The sequence below is a fragment of the Lactuca serriola genome, chromosome 5 (genome assembly GCF_051521515.1).
Source record: "Lactuca serriola cultivar US96UC23 chromosome 5, Lser_US96UC23_V15, whole genome shotgun sequence".
NCBI classification, from domain to species: Eukaryota; Viridiplantae; Streptophyta; class Magnoliopsida; order Asterales; family Asteraceae; genus Lactuca; species Lactuca serriola.
This window is the reverse complement of record NC_136412.1, coordinates 173,826,414-173,851,055: the sequence shown is the minus strand read 5'-3', so window position 1 is coordinate 173,851,055 and position 24,642 is coordinate 173,826,414. Positions and strand designations below refer to the sequence as shown.

General features: G+C 40.0%; 2 protein-coding genes across 2 annotated transcripts; one reads left to right on the top strand and one right to left on the bottom strand.

Annotated features, from left to right (window-relative positions):
* Positions 1-10,730: 10,730 nt before the first annotated feature.
* LOC145051330 (protein PATRONUS 1-like) lies at positions 10,731-12,366 on the top strand. Its single transcript, XM_078999372.1, has 5 exons — positions 10,731-10,859; positions 11,391-11,498; positions 11,563-11,832; positions 11,935-11,975; positions 12,072-12,366. Exons 2-5 carry the CDS (start codon positions 11,432-11,434, stop codon positions 12,237-12,239), a joined length of 546 nt encoding a protein of 181 aa, XP_078855498.1. The 5' UTR covers positions 10,731-10,859; positions 11,391-11,431; the 3' UTR covers positions 12,240-12,366.
* Positions 12,367-14,235: 1,869 nt separating this feature from the next.
* Positions 14,236-16,246, bottom strand: LOC145053289 (mitochondrial fission 1 protein A-like). Its single transcript, XM_079001304.1, has 5 exons — positions 16,012-16,246; positions 15,050-15,188; positions 14,774-14,898; positions 14,632-14,695; positions 14,236-14,475 (listed from the first exon to the last, which is right to left on the bottom strand). The coding sequence occupies exons 1-5, from the start codon at positions 16,102-16,104 to the stop codon at positions 14,390-14,392; spliced, it is 507 nt and encodes a 168-aa protein (XP_078857430.1). The 5' UTR covers positions 16,105-16,246; the 3' UTR covers positions 14,236-14,389.
* Between the last annotated feature and the right edge of the window lie 8,396 nt (positions 16,247-24,642).

Genomic DNA, 24,642 nt, shown 5'->3' with positions numbered 1-24,642 from the left:
AGAGTCATGACCATCACAGAGGAGACAAACCGATTATAATTGGCTGATAAATGGGAAGAAGATATGTAAGTGATATTTATGTCAATAGTGGAAGTTCTACAAATGTTATGTACAAGAACATCTTCAAACAATTACTTGGGTACGTGCAAGTGAAAGTGGAACCATCGGAGAATCACCTAATAAGCTTCGTCAGCCACAACGTATGGATAGAGGGAACAATCACACTACCACTAACCCTTATCAATTATCACAATATGTAACACCTGGTTCCAGGTATGCATCTAAGTTAAGTTAATTTTATAATTTTTACCCTTGGACTGGACGAGTTGAAGGCCCAACTCATTGAGTAAGAACGAATCCAGGTCGGGGACTAAGATGCCTACTCGACGATTCGGAAAAACTGACTCGGCGAGTAGGCGTTGTTTGATGGAACCCTAATTGCAAGGGTTTGCCTCGCTATTTAAAGAACATAACGCCCCTGTGGCCTCCCTTATCACTCCTTCGACGTCCAGAAAGCCCTAAACCGCCACCCTGGAACTTTGTAAGTATTTGAGTGTCACTTCTTAAGTTATCTTGTGTGTTTGAAGTTGGGTGAAGAAGAGGAAGAGAGAGGATTCAAGAGGTGATTTCAGATCCATAATCAACACCATCTTCTCCTCATTTTTTGGTAATAAAGCATCGCACTTGACTTATGATTTCCTAGACCTTCTTATGGTTATTTTGGGCTTTGAAGCTTGATTCTTGGGATTTGGATGTCCCAAGTTGATACACCTTCAGATCTGGACTTTGAAGGGTCCTCATGGCATAAAGGTACCATCTTTATGGCCATAAGAACCCCCCCCCCATGCATGCTATTAACCCCCATTTTGACCCTTTAAGCTCAAATGTTTCATGCAAGCACGTAAAGTTTATGACTTTACGTGATATATTGGCCTTAGGAGCCAAGATCTACCTTTTGGTTAAGTTTTGCACATCAAAAATCGACTTATGGGCTTGGTCATTCGTAGACTCGACGAGTCAGTTTTGGCGACTCGGCGAGTCATGGGTTGATTCCCTAAATCAGTTCAGGGTTCAAAGGAACCCAGTTGAGTTTTAGAATATATTAGATGAGTCCAGAGGAGTGACTCAACATATTAGGACATAGCCATGGCCTGGAAACCATGGGAATCGGCAAGTGGAATAACACACTCGGCAAGTCCAAGGTAATCTCCCAACCCATGAAGATAGACTCGACGAGTTGTTCATACAACTCGGCAAGTCACAAACTGGACATGTTTATATGATAAAGATAGACTCAACGAGTTGTTCATAAAACTCGGCGAGTCGGTTAAAGGTTGTCCCAATATCATGAATAAAGGAGAACTCGTCGAGCTCTTGCTAAACTCGGCGAGCAGGATCGGGTTGAGGACAAATGAAGGACTAGGGGACTCGACGAGTTAGGTTAACCGGAAGTTGACTTTGACCAGGATGTTGACTCTAGCTAGGGGTAAAATGGTCATTTTACCCTGACAATAGTTATCAGTGTTTTGACAAAGTGTCATTGTGGAAATTATAGTCGGGGAGTCGTCGGAGCAACAGTCAGACATTTCCTGCTCAGTATTTCAGCAGTCAGCTACACGAGGTGAGTTTCCTTCCAGTAGGAGCGGGTCTACGGCCACAATGTTGGCCCGTTTAGATGATAGTAGTTTCGGACTTGGGTCCGATGCCAGGGGTAGTCCCGAGAAGTAGTTTGTATGCTTGATGTCTTTGTGATTCATGCATGTATATGTGATTATGTTATATGTTACGATCATGTTTATGCTATGTTTAGTTTATTCTGGACTTCGGTCTGATGCAGCAGGCAAGGCCCTAGTTATTCCAGACTTCGGTCTGATGCAGTAGGTGAGGCCCTAGTTATTCCGGACTTCGGTCCGATGCAGTGGGCGAGGCCCTAATTAGTCTTGACTACGGACCGATGTAGTGGGCAAGGCCCTAGTTATTCCGAACTTCGGTCTGATGCAGTAGGCAAGGCCCTAGTTAGTCCAGATTTCGGTCTGATGCAGCAGGCAAGGCCCTAGTTATTCCGGACATCGGTCCGATGCAGAGGGTGAGGCCCTAGTTAGTCCGAACTTTGGTCTGATGTAGTGGGCAAGGCCCAGTATTTGCTTTATATATTATTGTATGGTATGTGGTAGTTTGGGGGAGCTCACTAAGCTTCGTGCTTACAGTTTTCAGTTTTGGTTTTAGGTACTTCCACTAGGAAAGGGAAGGGATCGGGATGATCGCATGGCACACACCACATTCTTCAGCCTGGGAGTTTTACTCGGATATTTTGATATGACATTTGGCATGAGATTTGATATGTGATAGATATTGTGAGAATTTGAAACTCATAGTTTATGATTTTATACTTTGGTAATGAAATGATGGTTTTATTGATGTTTTAAAAACGAAAATTTTGGGTTGTATTTTTGGGATGTTTCAAGTTGGTATCAGAGCCTTGGTTTGAGGGATCCGGGCACACTCTCGGGTGTGTCTGAACTTAAACTAAGGGATGTGTATGAAATTTTTTAAAAAGGAATATCATTTTTTTAAAAGAAAAGGGGTTTTAAGAAAAAGCCAAAAAGAATTTTTGTTTTTGAAAGAAAAGAACTTTGAAAAGAGAAAAGAATGTGGTGCATGCAATCAACCGAGCTCAAGTAAGTACTCCCAAATTACACATACAAGTTTATGCTATGTTTGATTGTCAGCTTATTTAGAACAACATGCTAGATTAGGACTAAGGATCTAGGAAGGATGCCTTATGTGCCTGTTATATGTGTTCCGGCTCTATGAGGACTACATGCTAGTACAAAATTGTCAGTAAGATAGCCAGTATAGTATATGTTTGATTATGTGTACTTGATGCTCGAATGTTGCTTGCTTTGTGCTTTTAGGAGTCTTAGTTACCTCTTACTAACCAGTAAATGAATATGTTACGTTACATATTGTGAAGATTAAATAATTTCAGAAGGTTAGGTCCAGCTCTATTACGCAACTCTTGTTTGAGTCCAACCGTTGTAGAATAGGATCTTTCATTCGAAGAATTATCTAGTCTTAATGATATGTAATAGTGTTCATGAGCTAGTTAGGGGGAGGTAGCCGGGACTTCTTGTGCAGCTGATAGCGGAGAGTGGGTTGGCGATTACCCTAGGACAAGCCTAGGATAAGAGTAGCAGAGAGCAGTAGTAGTAGAAGGGACTTGGTGGAGTCAAGGCAGTTCTTGAGGAGAGTACGGATAGATGTGGAAGGTAGTATGGACCCGTACTATTGAAAGCAGAGGATCCGTACTCGAATCAAGGAAGGCTGAGACAAGACCAGGGAACTCGTAGTAGATATGATCCCTCGAGTTATAATTGTATTCTGAGATTGGTCATTATGTGTTTTCAGAATGGTGGCTCTACGCCCTAGACCAGCAGTTGGCAGTTCAGGTGAGGGATCAGGTTCAGGCTCGGGGGCCGAGCAGCTAGATGAGCAGACTAGGGAGTTCCTTTCCTCAGATATCACACATACTAATCTCGGGCAGACTTCTGTGATCTTTGGTTCGATCAAGGAGGGTATATTGGAGCTTATGGATGAGAGGTTGAGTGTGTTCCGTGCTGAGGTGGCGGCCATGATGGGGTCGCGCACGCTCGCCTTCAGGGAGTTCAGAGCATGTGGAGCTCTCAATTACCATTGGGCCCGAGACCCTATTTCTAATACTAGGTGGTTGGCAGATGTTGCCAATGCATTCCGCACCAGCAGATGTCCCGAGGGGGACAAGGTCAGATTGGCATCCAGTCTTCTGAAGGACAGGGCACGAGACTGGTGGGAGGAGGTCGGGAGAGCCATTAGCGACGACGCAGTTTTGGATGCGATGACCTGGGGTGATTTCACGACCAGGTTCAGGGCCGAGTTCGCACCAGTCATTAAGGTGCAACAACTTGTTAGGGAGTTTCAAGACCTTCAGCAGACGACAAAGACTGTGGCGGAGATTATCGCCAAGTTTAGGGAGAGGTCCCTTCTTGTTTTGCAGTATGCCGCGGATGAGGAGACGAAGAAGGCCTAATATCATGAGATGTTGCAGAGTGATATTTGCCAGTTTGTGAGCTGATCCGGCTGTAAAACGCTAGAGGATATGATAGCTCATGCTTGGGAGAAGGAGATCGATCTAGAGATGGAGAGAAAGAGGAAGTTGGAGTTCATGTCTGGCGCAGCGAGTTCGGGCAAAAAGCCCAAGGTGTCTGATCATAGGTCTAGAGGTCAGCAGAGCCACGGTCAGTGTGGCAAGTGTGGTAGGTTGCACGATGGGGTGTGCAAGGTGGGGAGTTCCGGCTGCTACAAGTGTGGTCGGACCGGGCACATGAGTAAGGATTGTAACGCTACTACCATTGCGACCCCCATCCCAACATCTGATCTGATTTGCTTTCATTACAATCAGAGGGGACACAGAAGGTCCCAGGGTCCGAGTTTAGCATCAGCGGGACGGGTGGTGGCACCCACTCCTACTACCCTGAAGATTACAGACGGCCGAAAGGGTCGGGCCGAGACGCTAGTGGCGAAGAGCAGAGCATTCCAGTTGACAGCTGAGGAGGCTCGGACGACTCCTGATGTGGTTACGGGTATGTATCTTCTCCATCATATTTTTATTATTATTATTTATTGCTTATGGTTATGTGTTTGTCTATAGGATCATTCCTAATGAACGACATCTCAGTTTTAGTATTGTTTGATTCGGGGGCCACCCGATCTTTTGTGTCGTTCGCGCTTAGCAAGCGATTTAGCAGAGCTCCGGGAAGCTGGATTGCCCACTTGATGTGGAGATAGCTGATGACAGGACTGTCAGAGTCGCGAGGGTTCATAAGGGTTGTAAGTTGCGGTTATTTGATGAGCAGTTCTTTGTAGACTTAGTTCCTATTCCCCTGCGAGGGAATAAGGTTGTAGTAGGTATGGATTGGCTGAGCCCCAATGGAGCAGTGATTGATTGCGAGCTGCAGTTAACGAGGGTTCGCACTCCTAGCGGGGGAGAGTTAGTGATTCAGGGCGAGGGGACACAACGCGGACTGATTCTTTGTTCAGCAGCGAGAGCGAGGCGCTACTTTCATCAGGGTTGCGCAGGGTACATCGCCTATGTTATGGATACCCGGGATAAGGGCAAGGCGACGGTTGATGATGTACCGGTGGTACGAGAGTACACGGACATATTCCCGGAGGATTTGCCTGGGATACTTCCTGAGAGACAAGTTGAGTTCCGGATTGACCTGGTCCCTGGTGCGGCTCCGATAGCCAGGGCACCATACCGGTTGGCTCCTCCAAAGATGCAGGAGTTGTCTACACAGCTGCAGGAGCTGCTAGACAAAGGTTTTATTAGACCAAGCAGTTCACCTTAGGGAGCCCCGATCCTATTTGTGAAAAAGAAGGACGGGTCGCATCGCATGTGTATAGACTACCTGGAGCTGAATAAGGTAACGGTGAAGAACCGTTACCCACTCCCGAGGACAGATGATTTGTTTGACCAACTTCAGGGAGCATCTTGGTTTTCCAAGATTGATTTACGGTCAGGATATCACCAGATGCGGGTCCGAGATGAGGATGTGCAGAAGACCCATTTTAGGACCCGCTATGGTCATTATGAGTTTGTGGTGATGCCGTTTGGGCTCTACCAGAGGGGGTATATGGTTTCGTAGTATATTGTGATGCTTCAATCATAGGACTGGGAGCAGTGTTGATGCAACAAGGTCACATGATAGCTTATGCTTCGAGGCAATTGAAGCCTCACGAGGCTAACTATCCGACTCATGAATTAGAGATGGGGGCGGTGGTTTTCGCCCTCAAGATTTGGCAACACTACCTCTATGGGGTCCGGTGTACTATCTACATGGATCACAAGAGTTTGAGGTACCTCATGGATCAGCCCAATCTGAATATGTGGCAACGTCGGTGGCTAGATGTGGTTAAGGATTATGACTGCGAGATCCCTTACCATCCAGGAAAGGCCAACATAGTGGTTGACGCCCTAAGCCGCAAAGCGATGGCGGATCCGATCCAAGACATATGTTTGAGGATGATAGTGATGACTCCATTGCTAGAGCAGATCCGAGAGGCGTAGGTGGAAGGTATGATGGAAGAGTGCCGAAAGAGTGAGAGAATCGTTGGCTAGATGGCGTCATTTGATTACGATAGGCGTGGGTTGTTGACCCTGCATATGAGGGTCTAGGTGCCCTACTGGGGAGGGGTACGACAAGTACTGATGGATGAATCCCACAAGTCCAGATTCTCCATCCATCCCGGGGTGACGAGGATGTATCGGGATCTTCGCCCAGATTATTGGTGGCCCTGCATGAAGCGGGATATAGCATGGTATGTGGAGTGATGCCTGACCTGTAGGAAGGTCAATACAGAGCTTCAGAGGCCCCACGACAAGATGCAGCCGCTAGACATTCCCATGTGGAAATGGGAAGACATCACCATGGATTTCATCACAAAGCTTCCTAGGACCGCACGTTGAGTAGATTCGATATGGGTCATCGTGGATCGATTGATCAAGAGTGCTCACTTCATGCCGATTCAAGAAAGTATCCTGGCAGAGAGGTTGGCTGAGATCTATGTTCGAGAGATCGTGGCACGTCATGGGGTGCCGGTCTCGGTAGTATCGGATCGAGATATATGTTTTACTTCCAGGTTTTGGAAGCGGTTTCACGACGAGATGGGTACTCGTTTCCATTTCAGCACTGCCTTCCACCCTCAGACCGATGGACAGAGCGAGGGGATGATCCAGACTCTCGAGGACATGCTTAGAGCATGTGTGCTAGATTTCAGGGGCAGTTGGGATACGTATCTTCCGTTAGCAAAATTTTCGTACAACAACAGCTATCACTCCAGTATAGACCGACCTCCCTTTGAGATGATCTACGGGAGGAAGTGTAGGACCCCAGTCTGCTGGGGAGAGGTCAGTCAGAGAGTCATGGGGAGTACGGAGGTGGTACTCAAGACCATGGAGCTGATTCAGCAAGTCCGGAGCAGGCTCCAGACTGCTCAGAGTCGGCTGAAGAGTTACGCCGACAAGCGGCGTTCAGACTTAGAGTTTAAGGTGGGCGATATGGTCCTCCTAAAGGTATCACCCTGGAAGGGTGTTATCAGATTCCGGAAGCAAGGCAAGTTGGGCCCCCGATTTATTGGTCCATTTAGGGTTCTGGCCTGGGTGGGTCGGGTTGCTTATCAAATAGATCTTCCAGCAGAGCTCAGCCAGATCCACAGCACAATCCATGTTTCTCAGTTGCGGAAGTGCCTAATGGACGAGTCCGCGGTGGTACCCCTTGAGGACATTCAGGTTGATGATAGCCTGAACTATATCGAGAGGCTGGTGGCGAATTTGGAACGTAAGACGAAGGAGCTGAGGAACAAAAGAGTAGAGTTAGTTAAAGTGCAGTGGCAACACTGCAAGGGTTCAGAGTCGACATGGGAGCCCGAGGAATGTATAACGAGGCACTACCCCGAGATATTTTCAGAGACAGTAGACTTCGAGGACGAAGTCTAAGACAAGTGGGGGAGAATTGTAACACCTGGTTCCAGGTATGCATCTAAGTTAAGTTAATTTTATAATTTTTACCCTTGGACTCAACGAGTTGAAGGCCCAACTCGTCGAGTAAGAACGAATCCAGGTCGGGGACTAAGATGCCTACTCGACGATTCGGAAAAACTGACTCGGCGAGTAGGCGTTGTTTGATGGAACCCTAATTGCAAGGGTTTGCCTCGCTATTTAAAGAACATAACGCCCCTGTGGCCTCCCTTATCACTCCTTCAACGTCCAGAAAGCCCTAAACCGCCACCCTGGAACTTTGTAAGTATTTGAGTGTCACTTCTTAAGTTATCTTGTGTGTTTGAAGTTGGGTGAAGAAGAGGAAGAGAGAGGATTCAAGAGGTGATTTCAGATCCATAATCAACACCATCTTCTCCTCATTTTTTGGTAATAAAGCATCGCACTTGACTTATGATTTCCTAGACCTTCTTATGGTTATTTTGGGCTTTGAAGCTTGATTCTTGGGATTTGGATGTCCCAAGTTGATACACCTTCAGATCTGGACTTTGAAGGGTCCTCATGGCATAAAGGTACCATCTTTATGGCCATAAGAACCCCCCCCCCCCCCATGCATGCTATTAACCCCCATTTTGACCCTTTAAGCTCAAATGTTTCATGCAAGCACGTAAAGTTTATGACTTTACGTGATATATTGGCCTTAGGAGCCAAGATCTACCTTTTGGTTAAGTTTTGCACATCAAAAATCGACTTATGGGCTTGGTCATTCGTAGACTCGACGAGTCAGTTTTGGCGACTCGGCGAGTCATGGGTTGATTCCCTAAATCAGTTCAGGGTTCAAAGGAACCCAGTTGAGTTTTAGAATATATTAGATGAGTCCAGAGGAGTGACTCAACATATTAGGACATAGCCATGGCCTGGAAACCATGGGAATCGGCAAGTGGAATAACACACTCGGCAAGTCCAAGGTAATCTCCCAACCCATGAAGATAGACTCGACGAGTTGTTCATACAACTCGGCAAGTCACAAACTGGACATGTTTATATGATAAAGATAGACTCAACGAGTTGTTCATAAAACTCGGCGAGTCGGTTAAAGGTTGTCCCAATATCATGAATAAAGGAGAACTCGTCGAGCTCTTGCTAAACTCGGCGAGCAGGATCGGGTTGAGGACAAATGAAGGACTAGGGGACTCGACGAGTTGGCGGGCTAACTCGGCGAGTCAGGTCAATTGGAAGTTGACTTTGACCAGGATGTTGACTCTAGCTAGGGGTAAAATGGTCATTTTACCCTAACAATAGTTATCAGTGTTTTGACTAAGTGTCATTATGGAAATTATAGTCGGGGAGTCGCCGGAGCAGCAGTCAGACATTTCCCGCTCAATATTTCAGCAGTCAGCTACACGAGGTGAGTTTCCTTTCAGTAGGAGCGGGTCTAAGGCCATAACACCGGCCCGTTTAATGATAGTAGTTCCAGACTTGGTTCTGATGTCGGGGTAGTCCTGAGAAGTAGTTTGTATGCTTGATGTCGTTGTGATTCATGCATGTATATGTGATTATGTTAGATGTTACGATCATGTTATGTTATGTTCAGTTTATTCCGGACTTTGGTCTGATGCAGCGGGTAAGGCCCTAGTTATTCCGGACTTCGGTCCGATGCAGTGGGCGAGGCCCTAGTTAGTTCGTACTTCGGTCCGATACATCGGGCAAGGCCCTAGTTATTCCGGACTTCGGTCTGATGTAGTGGGCGAGGCCCTAGTTAGTCCCGACTTCGATCCGGTGCAGCGGGCAAGGCCCTAGTTATTTCGGACTTCGGTCCGATACAGAGGGCGAGGCCCTAGTTATTCTGGACTTCGGTTTGATGCAGTGGGCAAGGCCCAATATTTGCTTTATATATTATTGTATTGTATGTGGTAGTTTAGGGGAGCTCACTAAGCTTCGTGCTTACAATTTTTAGTTTTGGTTTCAGGTACTTCCACTAGCAAAGGGAAGGGCTCGGGATGATTGCATGACACACACCATAATCTTCGGCCTGGGAGTTTTACTCTGATATTTTGATATGACATTTGACATGAGATTTGATATGTGATAGATATTGTGAGATTTTGAAACACATAGTTTATGATTTTTATACTTTGGTAATGAAATGATGGTTTTATTGATGTTTTAAAAACGAATTTTTTGGGATGTATTTTTGGGATGTTTCACAATAAGAGGAATAATACAAAATTCATACGTTTCGTTATCATAAATGAATGTGCACCATATGATAACATCTTTGGGAGGACGACAATGCACAATTTCAGAGCCATAATGTTAACGATTCACAGAGTAGTCAAGTTCCCAGCAATGTCCGGGATCGGAACGATGTATACCAAAAGGAAAGTAGGGCAAGAAGAAAAATACAGGGGTGCACAAAACATGAACAATAATTTTGTCCGATCCAAATTTAGTGGGGGTAACAAGATGTTGTTGGAGAAAAAAGGAGGAACAACAATCGGATTACATTGCAAAACGAGCGAGAGCCAACTGAGGAGGAAATAGAAGAAGATGGATGCTTAAAGTTTGCAAAATGTGATAGTTTTTTTATAAAGTGCTTATGACTTATTCATTTAAAATAAGGTTTTTTACCGTAAAAATCCTTAGGCTTGTCAAAATGTGACAGTTTTTTTTTCCCTGCAATGATTTTAAGTGTGTTATGCCTAAAGTTTGCAAGTTATTATTATTATTATTATTCAATTTTGCCCTCGGGTTTAAACTTTGAAAAAAAACATGTGAAATCAAATTTGCAAACAAAAAAAACCCTTAAGCTTATAAATATTTTATGTTTTTACCTTAAATATGTTTTCCAAATTTGAAATGAAAGTCTTTAAAATTGTCAAATTTTATCGGTTTTGTTATTACTAGTTAAACAATATAACAATAAAATAAAATAAACAAACCTTCAACATTAACGAACAAAAAATCACAACATGATAAAACCAACAAAATTATGGATTTTTATGTCTAAAATCCCTCTAAAATAACTATAAAAATGACTATAAGCAAATCCAAATATTTTTTAAAAAGAGTTTATTAATATATAGCTTTTGACACCACATACGCTAATCAAAACAATTTTTAAGTTTTTTTTATCATCAAATATGCTAATAAATATTTGATATTTTTATCAAAAAAATGATTAAGCAATTCCAAACACCCTTTAAAGATGTTAGGGCTTGAATTTCATCACTTTCAAAATTTCAGCGTTTCTCCCGCCCTGAAGCAACTTTGAAATACATTCGAAAGATCACCATTTCTCTTTAGTCGATCAAATCGTTCCAAGGTATCCTCTTTTCTTCTAGTTTCTACTTGATAATTTCGTTTTGTTCGTTTCGAATTTGCTTTTAAGGGTTTCGTTGTTTCCTCCTATTTTAGATTTTTTGTCAGTAGTTAGAACGAGGATTCTGGTGTTAGAAACGAATCGCCAAAAGTTAAGTTTTGCGACTAAAATGGATGAGCATCTGAAGTGAACATGTTATAATATCATTGACACCTTAAACGAACAAAGCTCTTCATTCCAAAAAGAAAAAAAAATTCTAAAAATCTACCTAGATCGTGGTGTCTTGAGGACGACGTGATTCAACAAAATCAATTTGGCGATTCATCTATACAAATCACACAAAAAAAAGATTCTGACATGAACATGTTGAAACATCTTCAATTCTATAGTTATTTTCATCTTTTGCTAATGCCTAATTGTGTCTGATTCTTAAAACCATGACATGTTATTTCATCAATGGGTACTAATTTAATATATCAATGATGTGTAAATTATTCATATTTCTCAGAAAGAACTTTGTGGCTTGTGCTGCAGGATCATTATTTAAACTTGCACAAAGAAAGAGAGAACAAAAAATGTCAAATCAACTCATTCAACAGCGATTGATCATTCAGAATGAGAATTCAAACATCATCCCAAAGAGTATATATACTCTTTCTCTTCTCATTATTTTCTTTAATATTGATTAAAGTTGATTTTGTTTCAGAGACGATGATGATTTCTGAAGAAAAAAAGAAATCAAAGTTGGGTTTAGGGAAAGGAAGTCGTAAAGCACTTAATGACATCACAAATAAACCCAAAATCCATCAACATCAAGAAGCATCAACTAAGAAAAAGAATTCACAAAAGGAAAAGGAAAAGGAAGAGTTTAATATTGCAGAAGAAAGGTTTTTGCATGACCACAATAAGTGTATTCAGGCACAACAAACAATCACTGAATCAATGTTTTGGGACATTGTTCTTCCAGGACATTATGGTAAATTTCTTCTACCCTTATATCCATTGAATTGATATTTCTTGCATTCAATGTATAATATATCATGTAAAAAAAGCATCACATTCTCATTTTTTTTTTCAGGGAATTTGCCATTAGAAGCTCAGTTGCCCGATCCTTTAAAGGTTCTCAATATCTTCTCTTGGAAAACATTTATGCAAAGGTTTAATGTAAATATCTGACTGGATTTTTTTTTTTTATATTCCTTTCTGGTGATGCAGATTGACCATTATACCCCTGTGGAGTTGGAAATGTCAGAATTCTGTGATTGGTTGGAGTTGGGACCTCCATCGGAATCTCCATTGCATTTGGAATCTACCCCATGCTCTCCTCGTGCTTGGGATTTTGAAGAGGTTGAATTCTTTTTGAAGCCGGAAATTGATATTTAAAACAGCCAAAACCATTATTTCATTATATATGATTATTTAGAGAATATTAATATAGTTTGTATGTACTTTTGTTGCCCAAATTACTTCAGCACCAGTTTGCAAAGTACACTAACGAGAATTATGTAAATGTTTGTGGATCAGTTGCACACAACAACAAACGGATTTTGTATATTTTACAAAACAAATCATTATTTCCTTATAGTTTTAAAAAATTGTCAATTTGTGACACTGCAATTCAAATTTTGGACATTTTAGAGAGTTGCCCCACTTCTTTTCCTATTAGTTGATTTGTAGTGAGAAATTGGTATTAGCTTTTGTATACAAGTGTCATATTTTTCTAGGACGGGGGGTGTTTTTAGTAATAAAAGATATGTATACAGGGGCAGTTTGGTCACAACCAAGGGCAGATTCGTCTTTGTATGTAAATGGTCTTGGATACTAACAGTTTCTGAACAACACCTTAATTGACTGTTAAAATCAGTCAATTCTAACAAAAAAATAACTGTATACAGGGGCAATTTGGTCATAAGAAAGATGTATGTGTGATTAGCCCAAAGCAGGAACAGGTCCGTCAACTGTTAAAATCAGTCAATTTGACAAAATGGTAAACTTGGTTGGTGTTTTTTTATACAAATATATAGTTAGATGGTATTTTTTTAAACAAACAATACTTTGGTCTTTTTTGAACGTTTTTAAAACTTTATTACTCATATAAGTCATTTTCCTGTTTATGTTGTTACTAGTTGAGGGATACTATTATTTTTTTTTTTTTTTACCTTTGAGACATTAGTTTTCCTATTTTATTTATTTTACAGTACATTTTCTAAGATATGTGTCAACATTTGGTTTTACATTAGTTTTCTCTTATTTCCTATGTAAGAATCAAATTTTTTTCTTCGGTTTTGTATTATGTTGATGCATATATCTTTTTTTTCTTTGGATCTTGATACCAATATGCATCAACAGTTTTAACTTTTTATAAACACTATCGGTATTAACAATCTTTACTTGATTGTAAACACACCCCAACTCATATAAATCAAATTTAACACAATTCTTCCTTAAGGCGGCTCAATAGAAGGGGACAAACGTTAGGAAATAGAGCCTCCACTTTCCATCAAAAAAATAAGGTATAGAATGTGCTACCCACATTACTATTTTTTAAAGAAGGCAACTAGAAGGATGCATTTGTTACTTATCATAAAGACCATTTCTTGGGAACCATGACAAAATTCATGTCTTTCGTAGACGAGAGATCAAGAGTGGGTTCTTCCTCCGTCTTTTTGGATGGGATTGAGGATATGCAGAAATTAACTAATCTAGTTCAAATTGACCAATTCAAGTAAAATGGACCCATGGACACCGAACATCCAATTATAATTGAATTGGATTAGTTGTCGTATCTTTGAACCATGATTCTTTGAAGGGTATACTCTTACATTATTTATGGTAATTTTGGTCAATTGGAGATTGGATGAAAATTTGATAAAGATTGGATACTTTGAATATTCAATCCATATAACCAATCCAATCCAATGTCCAATTAGATCATTTCGATTCGGTTAATAATAATTAATTTGATTTGATTTGCTCGCAATATCGAACATTCAATGGATTATTCGATCACATTAGTTCTATAAAAAAAAAAAAAAAAAAAAAAAAAAGTGGATGTGAACCGATACACACTCCTAATTGGACCAAAACTTGCAACTTCCATCTCATATACATCAATCTTGATCTCAATCCAATGCATACACAAAAACAATAGCAAACAACTCTAAAAAACAAAGATTGTACCCACAGATAGACAATCATGTATGTGTGCTTATCAAAGTTCTCATAACATGATTAAACGAAACTAGACAAGCTTTTTACAACTATTTTACAAGGTTGAGAAGGACATTCACTTTTCAGATGAGACATAAATTTACAATTTTTGTCTGGTCCAATGCACGTCAAACGCAGTACAAAACAGGACTAACTATATGTGCAAAACTTGCAAAGAAACGGTTTTAGTGAAAGTTGTTGGAGTTTAGGCGTTAACATAAAAGCAAAAAGATTTATATGTTTGATTCTTCAAAGAAAACATTACTCTTGTTATGAACATTATGTGATTATGAGAATGATATTACATATATGGAAGTACATTGTCATTTCTTGCGTGACAGGGCCGCCGCAACTCCACCAGCCAAAAGACCAACAGCCGTCGCAGCAATGCCTATGCCAATCACTCCATCTGCATCCCCACCATAATCAAAACAAATTCAAAAAAAAAAAAAAAAACAATTTCACTTTCATTTATTTGGAAAATAATAAAATGTTGTAATAGAAAGAAATGAAAATAAAAGTAGGTTGCTATTTCTTGCATTTCACCTAATAGAAATGATATTACCTTTCTTGATACGATCTTCGATTGATTTCTTGAGAGATATTGCCTGCCTCCATTCCGGTGCAATCTGCAATATCCACATTTTGCAGTAAAAATAGCAATGGACTTTTTGAAATTAAAATATAAAATTATTTAATATTTATACCTCCAAGCAGCGATCAACAAGGTGTCTGCTCCTTGAGTAGTCCCCACTTCTATAATACCCAACAGCAAGAAGATACATTTTTTCTCTCATTTCCAAGGGGCTACTTGTGCTGCTTGCTAATGAACCTAACACACACACACACACAAAAGATTTTGCAGATTACAATATCTTCATAAGAAATCATTTGAAAAGTAAAATCAAGAGAACTGGACTTTTTTTTGGGGGAAATGAAAAAGGTTGACTAAAAATGCAATATTTTAAAATTTATATTTTCACCTTCAAGCATAGCTATCCCACGTTGTACATCTTCAGGTCGCTTTGAGTGAACAAGAGCCCATGACAAACGCAAAAGGCACTCACTTTTGAGTTCATTTGAAGAGCCTTTCTCAGCTTCAGCAACCTCACGCTCACAGCCCTAAATTGGAAAATTCAGATAATACCTATCATACCTAAAGCTCAAAAAATTTATCTATCTATTTATGTCTTCAAGCTTCGAATGAACTGATAACATGAAAAACTTCTACCAATTACAATCCCACACAAAACAATGATCAAATATAGGTATTTCATAGCATACAACTCAACACCGCTAGTTACTAGCTAGCATCTCATTTAATGACTTAATCATCATGTAAAACTACCCCATGGGGTTAAGACTTCAAATTCTTTATCCCAGATATTCTTACATTAAGGAAAAGCAAATAGATCCTTTAGACTTAGTAGCTAACGAGTTTCCAAGATCAAAAGGTAGAAAACCAGATTTTACTTCGATTTCACCCTAAACCTAGAACCTAGAACCACATAATTCGACAGCATCGTTCCATTTCTCACAATATCCAAAGAGGAAAACAACTCAAAATACTACCTAGAACGAGAATAAATCCAAATCACGCTACATAATAGCAATGAACGACATAATTCCACATCATCGCTCGATGTCTTCCTGAACCTAGAACCTAGAACCACATAATTCGACACCATCGTTCAATTTCTCACAATTTCCAAAGAATTAAGAAGAAAGTAACTCAAATTACTACCTAGAACGAGAACAAATCAAATTCACGCTATATAATAGCAACGAACGAGAAAGCACACCGCTAGAAAACGCTTAATCATCAACATACGCGACTGCGAAAATAAGTTCGAAATTGAAGTACTCAAAGCACTTATTTTGTAGATCATAAACTATAAACTGAAACGAACTTCGAACAAAAAAGAATTAGTAAAATAGTACTTACAACAACAATGTCGGATTCGCACCAGGGAATAGAATCACCGCCGGTGAAGAAGGTGCCCACCGACTCGAAGAACTTCCCGATCTTCGCATCCATGGATTTGTTTGCACGTATGAGCGTATGACGTGATGATCCTCGAAAGAAATATCTCGAAGCAGCTGTTCTACAAGTCGTGGGGGATCAAACTTATGGGTTAAGGGTCTTTGCCTTCTCTTGCAGCTCTTGCTATTTATGATTTCCTTTTATATCCAAGAAAAAAAAACAACTATTTCTTTTATTCCAAGTTATCTATGCAAAGCGTTGTTTATTTGCTTGGATTTTCATTTTGAAACCGACCGGACAAAGTAATTACACGGTTACGCTAAGTTAATTGTAATAATAAAACATGGGTTGTTTACAAATTTGACCACATATTTTGAATGATACCCAAAATAATGAAGAGTTTTTTTCACTTTATTAAAACTATCACCCAATATGAAATGTGTGGTTTTGAACAATGAATACACACTAGTGGTACCCTATTTAAGAGAGTCTAAAATATGGTACCCACTACATCTCAGAATCGGACTCCCTCATGGTGAGACGGCATGTACTCATATGCAAATGAGATTTAAGTGTACGAGATAGGGTGTTCAACATGGGATATCAAATATTTTGTGTAGAATGGTCGATGATATCAATGTTTTGTACAGAATGTTGGATCGAATTATCTATTGGATGTTAGATATTGTCAACCGATCTAATCCAATCCAATTAATCATGTTCAACCGAACCAAATCAATCCAATTATATATTGAATATGATCGGTTTTATCCATTAAATATTTGTTATTGGTTATCTAGTTTTCAACGGGATTTGTTGTGGTTTTAGTCAATAGTACAAGTAACGTAAGGCGTGACGTGGTGTAAATGTAAAGCCTCAAACTTTATTAACTATGGCAAGTCATGGTGTTTGTTAATACACGACTTATGGCGACAATTTTGTATATAATTAATAATTATATACATATTTTTTGCTATTATTCATTTTTATATACATAAATGACTTAATGTGGTATTTTCTCGATGTTTGATGTGTGGCGTCAGGCAAGCCTCGGAGCCATGGTAAAGACATGACGAACTTTTGAAAATGATACTTTTAGTACGTCCCTACATTGAAATGACTAACTTACCCTCATAATATTTTTTTATACTTTTTTCTATGTAATTAAAAATTTCCGTAGATAAAAAATTATAAGACCCCGTCTACCCCTAGGGGTGTCAATTTATGTCACGACATGAAAAAAATACACGAAACGAAACGAAATTGGGACGAAATCAAAACTCAAATTTGTGTTCGTGTCGTGTTTCGTGTCAAGATTAAAAAACACGATGTCGTGTCGTGTCGTGTTCGTGTTCATAAATTGACACGAAATTGACACGATTAAGCATATGGTTGTCTTGTTTTTTGTGTTTGTCGTTTTTGTCGTGTTATATATCTTTAAGTATGAATGAAATACACTAATAGTTATGTAATATTATCTTTGTCGTGTCGTGTTGTCGTGTTTTAATTGGTTCGTTTTCGTGTTAATGAAAAAAAACACGACTTCGTATCGTGTCGTGTTAGACAAAAACACGACACGACTGCCTGATTTGACAGCCCTATCTACCCCCCACCCCCACTTCTCTCTCTCTCTCTCTCTCTCTCTCTCTCTCTCTCTCTCTCTCTATATATATATATATATATATATATATATATATATATATATATATATATATATATATATCGAATCTCGACACGCTTGGACCTGAGGGAAACATAAATCAAGAACTCTATTTTTGGTTTTTGGTTAATACACGCGTGCACATCTTGCATGATTTTTGGTTCGATTTTCAAGTTTTGATAAACACAAGTTCTTGGATGCACTTACACATCTTGTATGATATTTGGTTTGTGATGAAGAATTGGTTCTTGAGTTTTAGTTTAGATTTATTGAGTTCTTGGTTCCAAAAAACTTGAAGATTTTTGTAAATTTTATTAAGTTTTAACCAAATAAATAGAGACTTTACACACCAAAAATACATCTATTTATTATAATATATATGTAGACTTTTCAAATCTTTACGTCATTTTGTTTGTGCACTTTCAATAAATCAAATATTCGGATATCGATCGGTGAATTGCTAGCATACATGATAAAACGACATTGAGATTGAAATCATGATGTTTCACTGTTGATATTTTGTAACTAAAAGAGATTTTTTGAGTTCTTAAACATCCACACCCACACATGAGATGATTTCTGAAAATCAAACATTCTTGAGTTCTTGATTTTTTGAAATCAAATGGTGTGGGTATGTTTTAAATATGATTTTCCAGGGTAAAAACTAAGGAAGATGTAACACCCTGTTCTGGATTATTTTGTGATTTAAGGCCCGTGAGCCTTAATCCGAGTATGAGAAGGTTTTAAGGCGTTGAAAGAGAAAGGTTATGCCCTTTTGGGATGTGGGTGAGGTAGGTTGTGTGATAAAAGAGTTCGGTTTGTGCTTTAGAACCCAAATGTATTGTTAAGGCGCTGGTTTGGGCTTTTCATGAATTTTGGATCTAATTTCGAGTGGGATTCAGGAGGAATAAAGTTGATAGAAGTGTAGGGCTTCTCGTTAGCTTTCCGTGGATATAAGGATCGTCGGAAACGGACTTATAACGAAGAAGTTATGGCCTTCAGAAGGTTTGTGGTTTCAGACTTAGCTGAGTACGTTGGGCGTAATTTGGAGTACGTTGGGCGTACTGACCTGGGAAGGTCGCGAACGTTCTTCAGAGTACGCTGGGCGTACCATATGAACGTTGGGCGTACGCGAAACAGACTTGAACGCTATTTCAGGGTATTGGACCCTATTTAAGGTCCTTATCTCATAACCTAACCCTAATACCTTCAGCCTCCATCCCTCTAAACCCTAGAAATCGACCCTAAGCCTCCATTTGAGTGATTCTTGAGCATTTTGGTGATTTAGTGAGTTTTTGGTGCATATTGTGGAAGAAGGAGTTTCTTGAGGAAGCATTGCTTGGCTTGGAGCTTGTGGATCCAAGCCTTAATCATGTTGATCTAGCTCCAAAAAGCATAAAGTTTGAATCTTTGTGGTTTTCTCATATGGATTGTGACAACCCGAAGTTTATTCCATCGCTGTAACCCGTATTTATCAATAAAACTCGTCTTTATCGATTTGTTTCGTTTACATCTTGAATTAGATTATTTAATTTGAAATTTTCATTATGACCTCGTGAGTATTCAAACCCATTAGAAACACATGAAAACACCCCAAATTATTATTTGGAAAATTTTAAGTTTTATCCCGTCGGGTTACAAACAACTACGACCAAAAACCCTGTTTAACGTCAGTATCGGGTAGATTTCCACCGGGTCTCAAACTCAAACCATATTTAAGGTGGAGTGAACCTCATTTGAGACTTTTTCACACTCTCTCACTACTCTCTCTCTCTCTACAAACTCAATCTTTGATCCAAATTCACCCATTTCAAGCTCCAATTTGTTAAGAAATCCATCCTAGCTCATAGTGTATCATCTTTAGCTTCCAAATTCGTGTGTAAATCATGAAATAGGACCAAGAACATGTGTTTACGGCCCAGGAACTATCCCAGACCGTAAACACCCATAAATGGGGTTTTGGAGGCCCCAAAACACTTCTGGAGCTTAAATATGACTTAAGGGCTTACAAGATTGGACTTAGAACACCAAAACCTTAACATTTGAGGGGTAACACATGAGTTTACGGCCCAAGAACATGCTTGGACTGTAAACACCCTTTCTTAGGCCGCAAACACCTTTTAAGGTGTTAATATGCCCCTTAAACACCTCATATGCCTTGGAATAATGTCTAGGATCAACCACCAATGTGTTAAGGGCCTTAAACTTGAAAGAAACCATCTCCTTAGGAGTTCATGGCCGTAAACCCCCCAAGGAATGGTTCATGGGCCGTAAACTCCTATAAGGTGGTCAAATGGTGCCCTAACTTCCTTCCATGGCTTGTACTTTGGACTAGAAACACTTGTGCTTAACCTAGGGACACCAAAACACATAAGGAATGGGTATGTGAGAGTTCACGGCCGTAAACTCCTTTATATGGTCCATATGTTGATCAAACCCCTTCCAATGCCTTAGAACTAAGCCTAGAATCATCCCACAAGTGTTGTAAGACCATTTAGCAACCAAGAACCCACCACCCATGAGTTTACGGCCGTAAACTCATGGGGATATGGTCTTAGGGTCGTAATCTCCATTAAGAGTTTACTCTTGAAGAGCAAACTCCATATTTAGGCCATACACCCCCTTAGCTGCTACCCGGATCACTCCTAACACTTTGAAATGAAGTGTTTTCGTGCCTCGGAGTGTGTATTCTTATCTAATTAGTAGTTCAAAGTCTAATTAGATACAATTATGTATCTCTTAATATTACATAAGAACCTCGCGTGTAATCAAGCCCCGAATTGACACTTAGCGTCCTAGCCGACACATTTCTCGTCTGGTGAGTTCATACCCCTACACCTTTTTCCGTGTTTTCAATGTTTTCAGGGGGAGAATACAAGCAAAAGTACAAGGAAATCTTGTACTCAAACTTATGATTTTATTGGAAATGTTTCATATTTCATATGCTTTTAACATTGGAAATCGCATTAACCAACTGTTTAACTTGCAGAGTTAGTTTTCAAACTGTTTGTGAAACCCGTTATAAAATGTTATATTTTATATTTCACAAATGATTTTCCACATCTTTTCTGTTAAAAGCATTAGCTTAGTACTTTTGATTCGTCCTCGGTAACACTCCACAAAGATACGCGAGTGGAGGACCACCTTTTTGTAATAGGGTTTTTCGCATTATTACTAGTAAATTTGTTATTCTTAAAAATTGGAGACACGTCCTCTGAAACACTCCACAGAGATACGCGAGTGGAGGATCGCCCCTGTAACCAGAATCTCCTGGAGGGAGAACGTGACTTGAGTGTATAGATCTATACGGGATTGACTATCCCGCACCTGGCTGCTAGCTATAGTCGGACCGAAAGGTCCAAGGGTGACAAAAGTCATAAAATGATATTGGACTTCTTATCTTCGTATCTAGTCTATCGTATGGTTATGGAACTCGCAATTTAGATAACAAAGATTTACCTGTTAGTAATAATGAACCTAGTAACTAGTTTACTTCCTATTAGTTTTATATGTGTTAAAACTAATGCACTTTACAAGGATGACCTGGTTTTTAGAATATTTCTCTTAACATTGCAAGTATGGTAGATACTTGTACACTTCATTCCGGATCGATAACCAACCACCAACTTTTAGGAAAATAAGGGTTTTCCTGGGATAACTTAACTGTTCTTAACCAAATTGGGTAACATTGGATAACTAGACTTTTCTTATAAGAAAATATGGGATTTTCTTGGATAACAACTTTTTTAGAAAACCAAAGGAAACTTGTTCATTTTCAAAAAACAAACCGCTTATGAACTCACCAGCTTTATGCTGATTTTCAAACTGCTTGTATTCTCAGGTCCGCATTAGACAGGTACCTCACGATCTTTTGGAGAAGACGGAGCGTTTAAAAGTCACGTCTTAACTTTTGTTAATTTTGGGATGTATATATATAAACATGTACAACTTTGTTTTCAAACAAATGTAAATACTTCTATGTAATGTAATGGTTGTGTTTACTACGCTTACTATGTACATTGGTTGTGATACTACATGTGACGTCCTCCGCCCCGGAACGTTTCCGCCATCGGTTTCGGGGTGTGACATGGATCTAGTGGGCTGATGATATATTATGTTTGGCCTTTGAAGAAGAAGGAGCTTTGAAAGATAATAGCTTGAGCATCTAGCTTTTGGATCTATGATCTACTCTTGTTGGTGCATCTTCCAGAGGTATCAAGTTTGAAACTTGCTTATTGTTGTACTAGTTTTGTTTTAGGTCCATTTTTGGGGTTTTTAGTCCCAAAGATTGAAGCTTTATGAGTTGTTAAGCTTCATAGCCTAATATATGTCCCTTTAAGTGTTTCTAATGGAAAGGATTCATAAAAATGAGTCCTTGGATGTTGGAATCAAACCATGCATGAGATATGAGAATTTTGCGTAGTAAGGAGTGAGAGTTTTTGTGTTTGGGACTTGATCAGCCATGCAAAGGCTTAAAGTCACGAGCTTTATTGAGTGTGCGCCTTTATGGAATCCAGATCTAAGAGTATAGCTATGGTCTTAACTGATTGAGACCAAAAGAGTTGAAAAAGTAAATCTGGGCGTACACTAAGCGTAAATCTAGTACGCCTCGCGTACTAGATTGGTGTCCCCGATCAGGATTCGTGTACGATGGAGTACGCTGAGCGTACCAAGGGAGGTACGCCCCGCGTAACCCCACTGTGGACTTTTTGGGCTAAGTCTTATTGGGCCTTAAGTGTTGGGCCCGGAGTTTGGGCTTGTTGTGCTAGAGATTTAGACCAGAGAAATATGTATATGTGCCTTGGGCCCTTGAGTTGGGCTTGCCTCTTGGACTTGAGAGTTGGGCCTCGGTAGAGTCCATTTATTATTGGGCCTTGGTGGGCCCAATGGATTTTGGGGTTATTTATGGGCTAGTTAGTGGAATACCTTTAGACCTAGAGAATGAGGGTTGGGACTTAGATCCTAATTTGAGATCATTGTAGATATGGCTCAGAGGTAGAGGCTGGTGCGCAACGACGACATTTGTAGGAGCCGTTCATCATTCGAGGTGAGTCTTCTCACTATACACTACCTAGAGTGGTATTTATGTGTAGACCGAAGGGTCTTGTATGCTATGTGTATGTATGAGATTATGTGCATGTTGTTGTATGTATGCCATATGTTGTATAGACCGGACCGGAGGGTCCAACGACATAGACCAGACCGAAGGGTCCAACGATGCAGACTGGACTGAAGGGTCCGACGAGCTATGACCGGACCAGAGGGTCCAACGAGCTACAAGACTGGAGGGTCCTGCTGAGACACATCGACCAGAGGGTCGTACTGTAGCCTCGAGTGGCGTATGTGTTGTACGTGGTATTTTGGGGAGCTCACTAAGCTTCGTCCTTACCGTGTTATGTGTTATGTGTTTCAGGTTCTTATCAGGATCGCGGGAAGGCGGCGGCTCGATTGTACACACTAGAGAAAAGAGTCACAAATGGGGATCCTGGATTTTGATAATGTTTTGAAAACTTTGTTTACTATTAAATGGTGGTTATTTAAAATGACATGTGTTTTATGAAATTAAAAATGAAAAATTTGTTTGAAAATTTACGGTGTTACAGAAGATATTAGGTTCGTCGGAGATATATCATGCGACATCAACATCGACTCATCTTATTTTTCACCATAAGTGAAGTCAAAGAGCAGCAACATCAAAATCCCATCAATCTTACTTATATCTGTATAGCACCCGATTCAAGGTACTTTCATTTTTGACCCTTGGTATGTAAATATTTTGCAGATTTGGTCCCTAGGGGGCAGTTTTGCCATTTTCGGAAAACCCATAGTATGCGGGGCATACACATGCAGGGGACAAACCCTAAATTTATGGTTTGAACCCTATTTAAACAACTTATTGAACCTTGATCCTCTCATTTCTCATCCCCCATAGCCCTTTGAGTCCCATTTTGAAACCATAGCCCCTCTTGAAGAGATTTGACCCTCTTGTGTGTGTTTTTAGTGTGTGTTGGTGAGTGTTGAAGAAGAAGAGCTTGGAAGAAAGAGCTTTGATCAAAGGAGAACTTGTAGATCCAAATTTCTCACATCTTTTCCAACTTCATTGAGGTATAAAGCTTGGAACTTACTTCTTGTATGCTTAGATCTAGTCTTTATGACGTTTTGGTCCCTTTTTGGTCATATGATGGGATCTAGCGGTTTTCTTACACTCCAGAAGTTAGGAGTTGCTTCTCTTGATGTTTCTGAGGTCCCTATTCCATAAAGTTAGCATCTTGATGGTCGTGGATCAACCATGCATGTGTTTAGGTCCATTTGGTGAACGTAGAATGCTACAAGTAAGGTTTGGGTTATTTTGAGCCATAAAAGGCTCAAAGTTCATGACTTTATGGATTAAAATGTTCCTATATACTTATATCTGAATTTTGGACGTTTGGTGGCAAGAACTAAGCACTTAATGGAGAAGGTGCTTAATGACGCGTATGTTAGGTGTATGCAAGCGTACGTCGCGCATACGCTGCCGAGTTCCTGATCCATGAACGCGACCTAGTATGTCGGGCATACGTCTGGTACGTGCAACGTACCCGGCCTGATCCATGGGATTTGCGGTTTGGGCTGTTTTTAGGCTATTGGGAGTTGTAGGCCTTGTTGGGCCACTAACATTCTGACTTTGGGCCATTGTTAGGCTTTAGGCCTCCTTGGATTTGTTCATTGTACTTTCAATACATATCTTAGTAAATGGATGTTAAAATGGTCAAATCCCTAGGATAGCTTAGTACCTAGAAGTTATGCTGGCCAAATATAAGGGTATGCACCGTACTTAGTTGTTACTTTGCCCAAATATCCTGTTTTCAAATAACCATGATTAGGGTATATATATGAATACTTATATATACAAAATAATCACAAGAAGAGATATAAGAAATTGAAAGCCAAGG

What these genes read in the sequence shown, in the direction of transcription:
- LOC145053289 (XM_079001304.1), bottom strand. Translation starts at nt 16,104, where the DNA reads ATGGATGCGAAGATCGGGAAGTTCTTCGAGTCGGTGGGCACCTTCTTC. An exon ending in TTGTTGATCGCTGCTTGGAG is followed by an intron (nt 14,696 to 14,773) that starts GTATAAATATTA and finishes TGGATATTGCAG; the next exon opens with ATTGCACCGGAATGGAGGCA. An exon ending in CGAAGATCGTATCAAGAAAG is followed by an intron (nt 14,476 to 14,631) that starts GTAATATCATTT and finishes GTGGGGATGCAG; the next exon opens with ATGGAGTGATTGGCATAGGC.
- LOC145051330 (XM_078999372.1), top strand. Translation starts at nt 11,432, where the DNA reads ATGTCAAATCAACTCATTCAACAGCGATTGATCATTCAGAATGAGAAT. An exon ending in TTCAAACATCATCCCAAAGA is followed by an intron (nt 11,499 to 11,562) that starts GTATATATACTC and finishes ATTTTGTTTCAG; the next exon opens with AGACGATGATGATTTCTGAA. An exon ending in AGTTGCCCGATCCTTTAAAG is followed by an intron (nt 11,976 to 12,071) that starts GTTCTCAATATC and finishes CTGGTGATGCAG; the next exon opens with ATTGACCATTATACCCCTGT.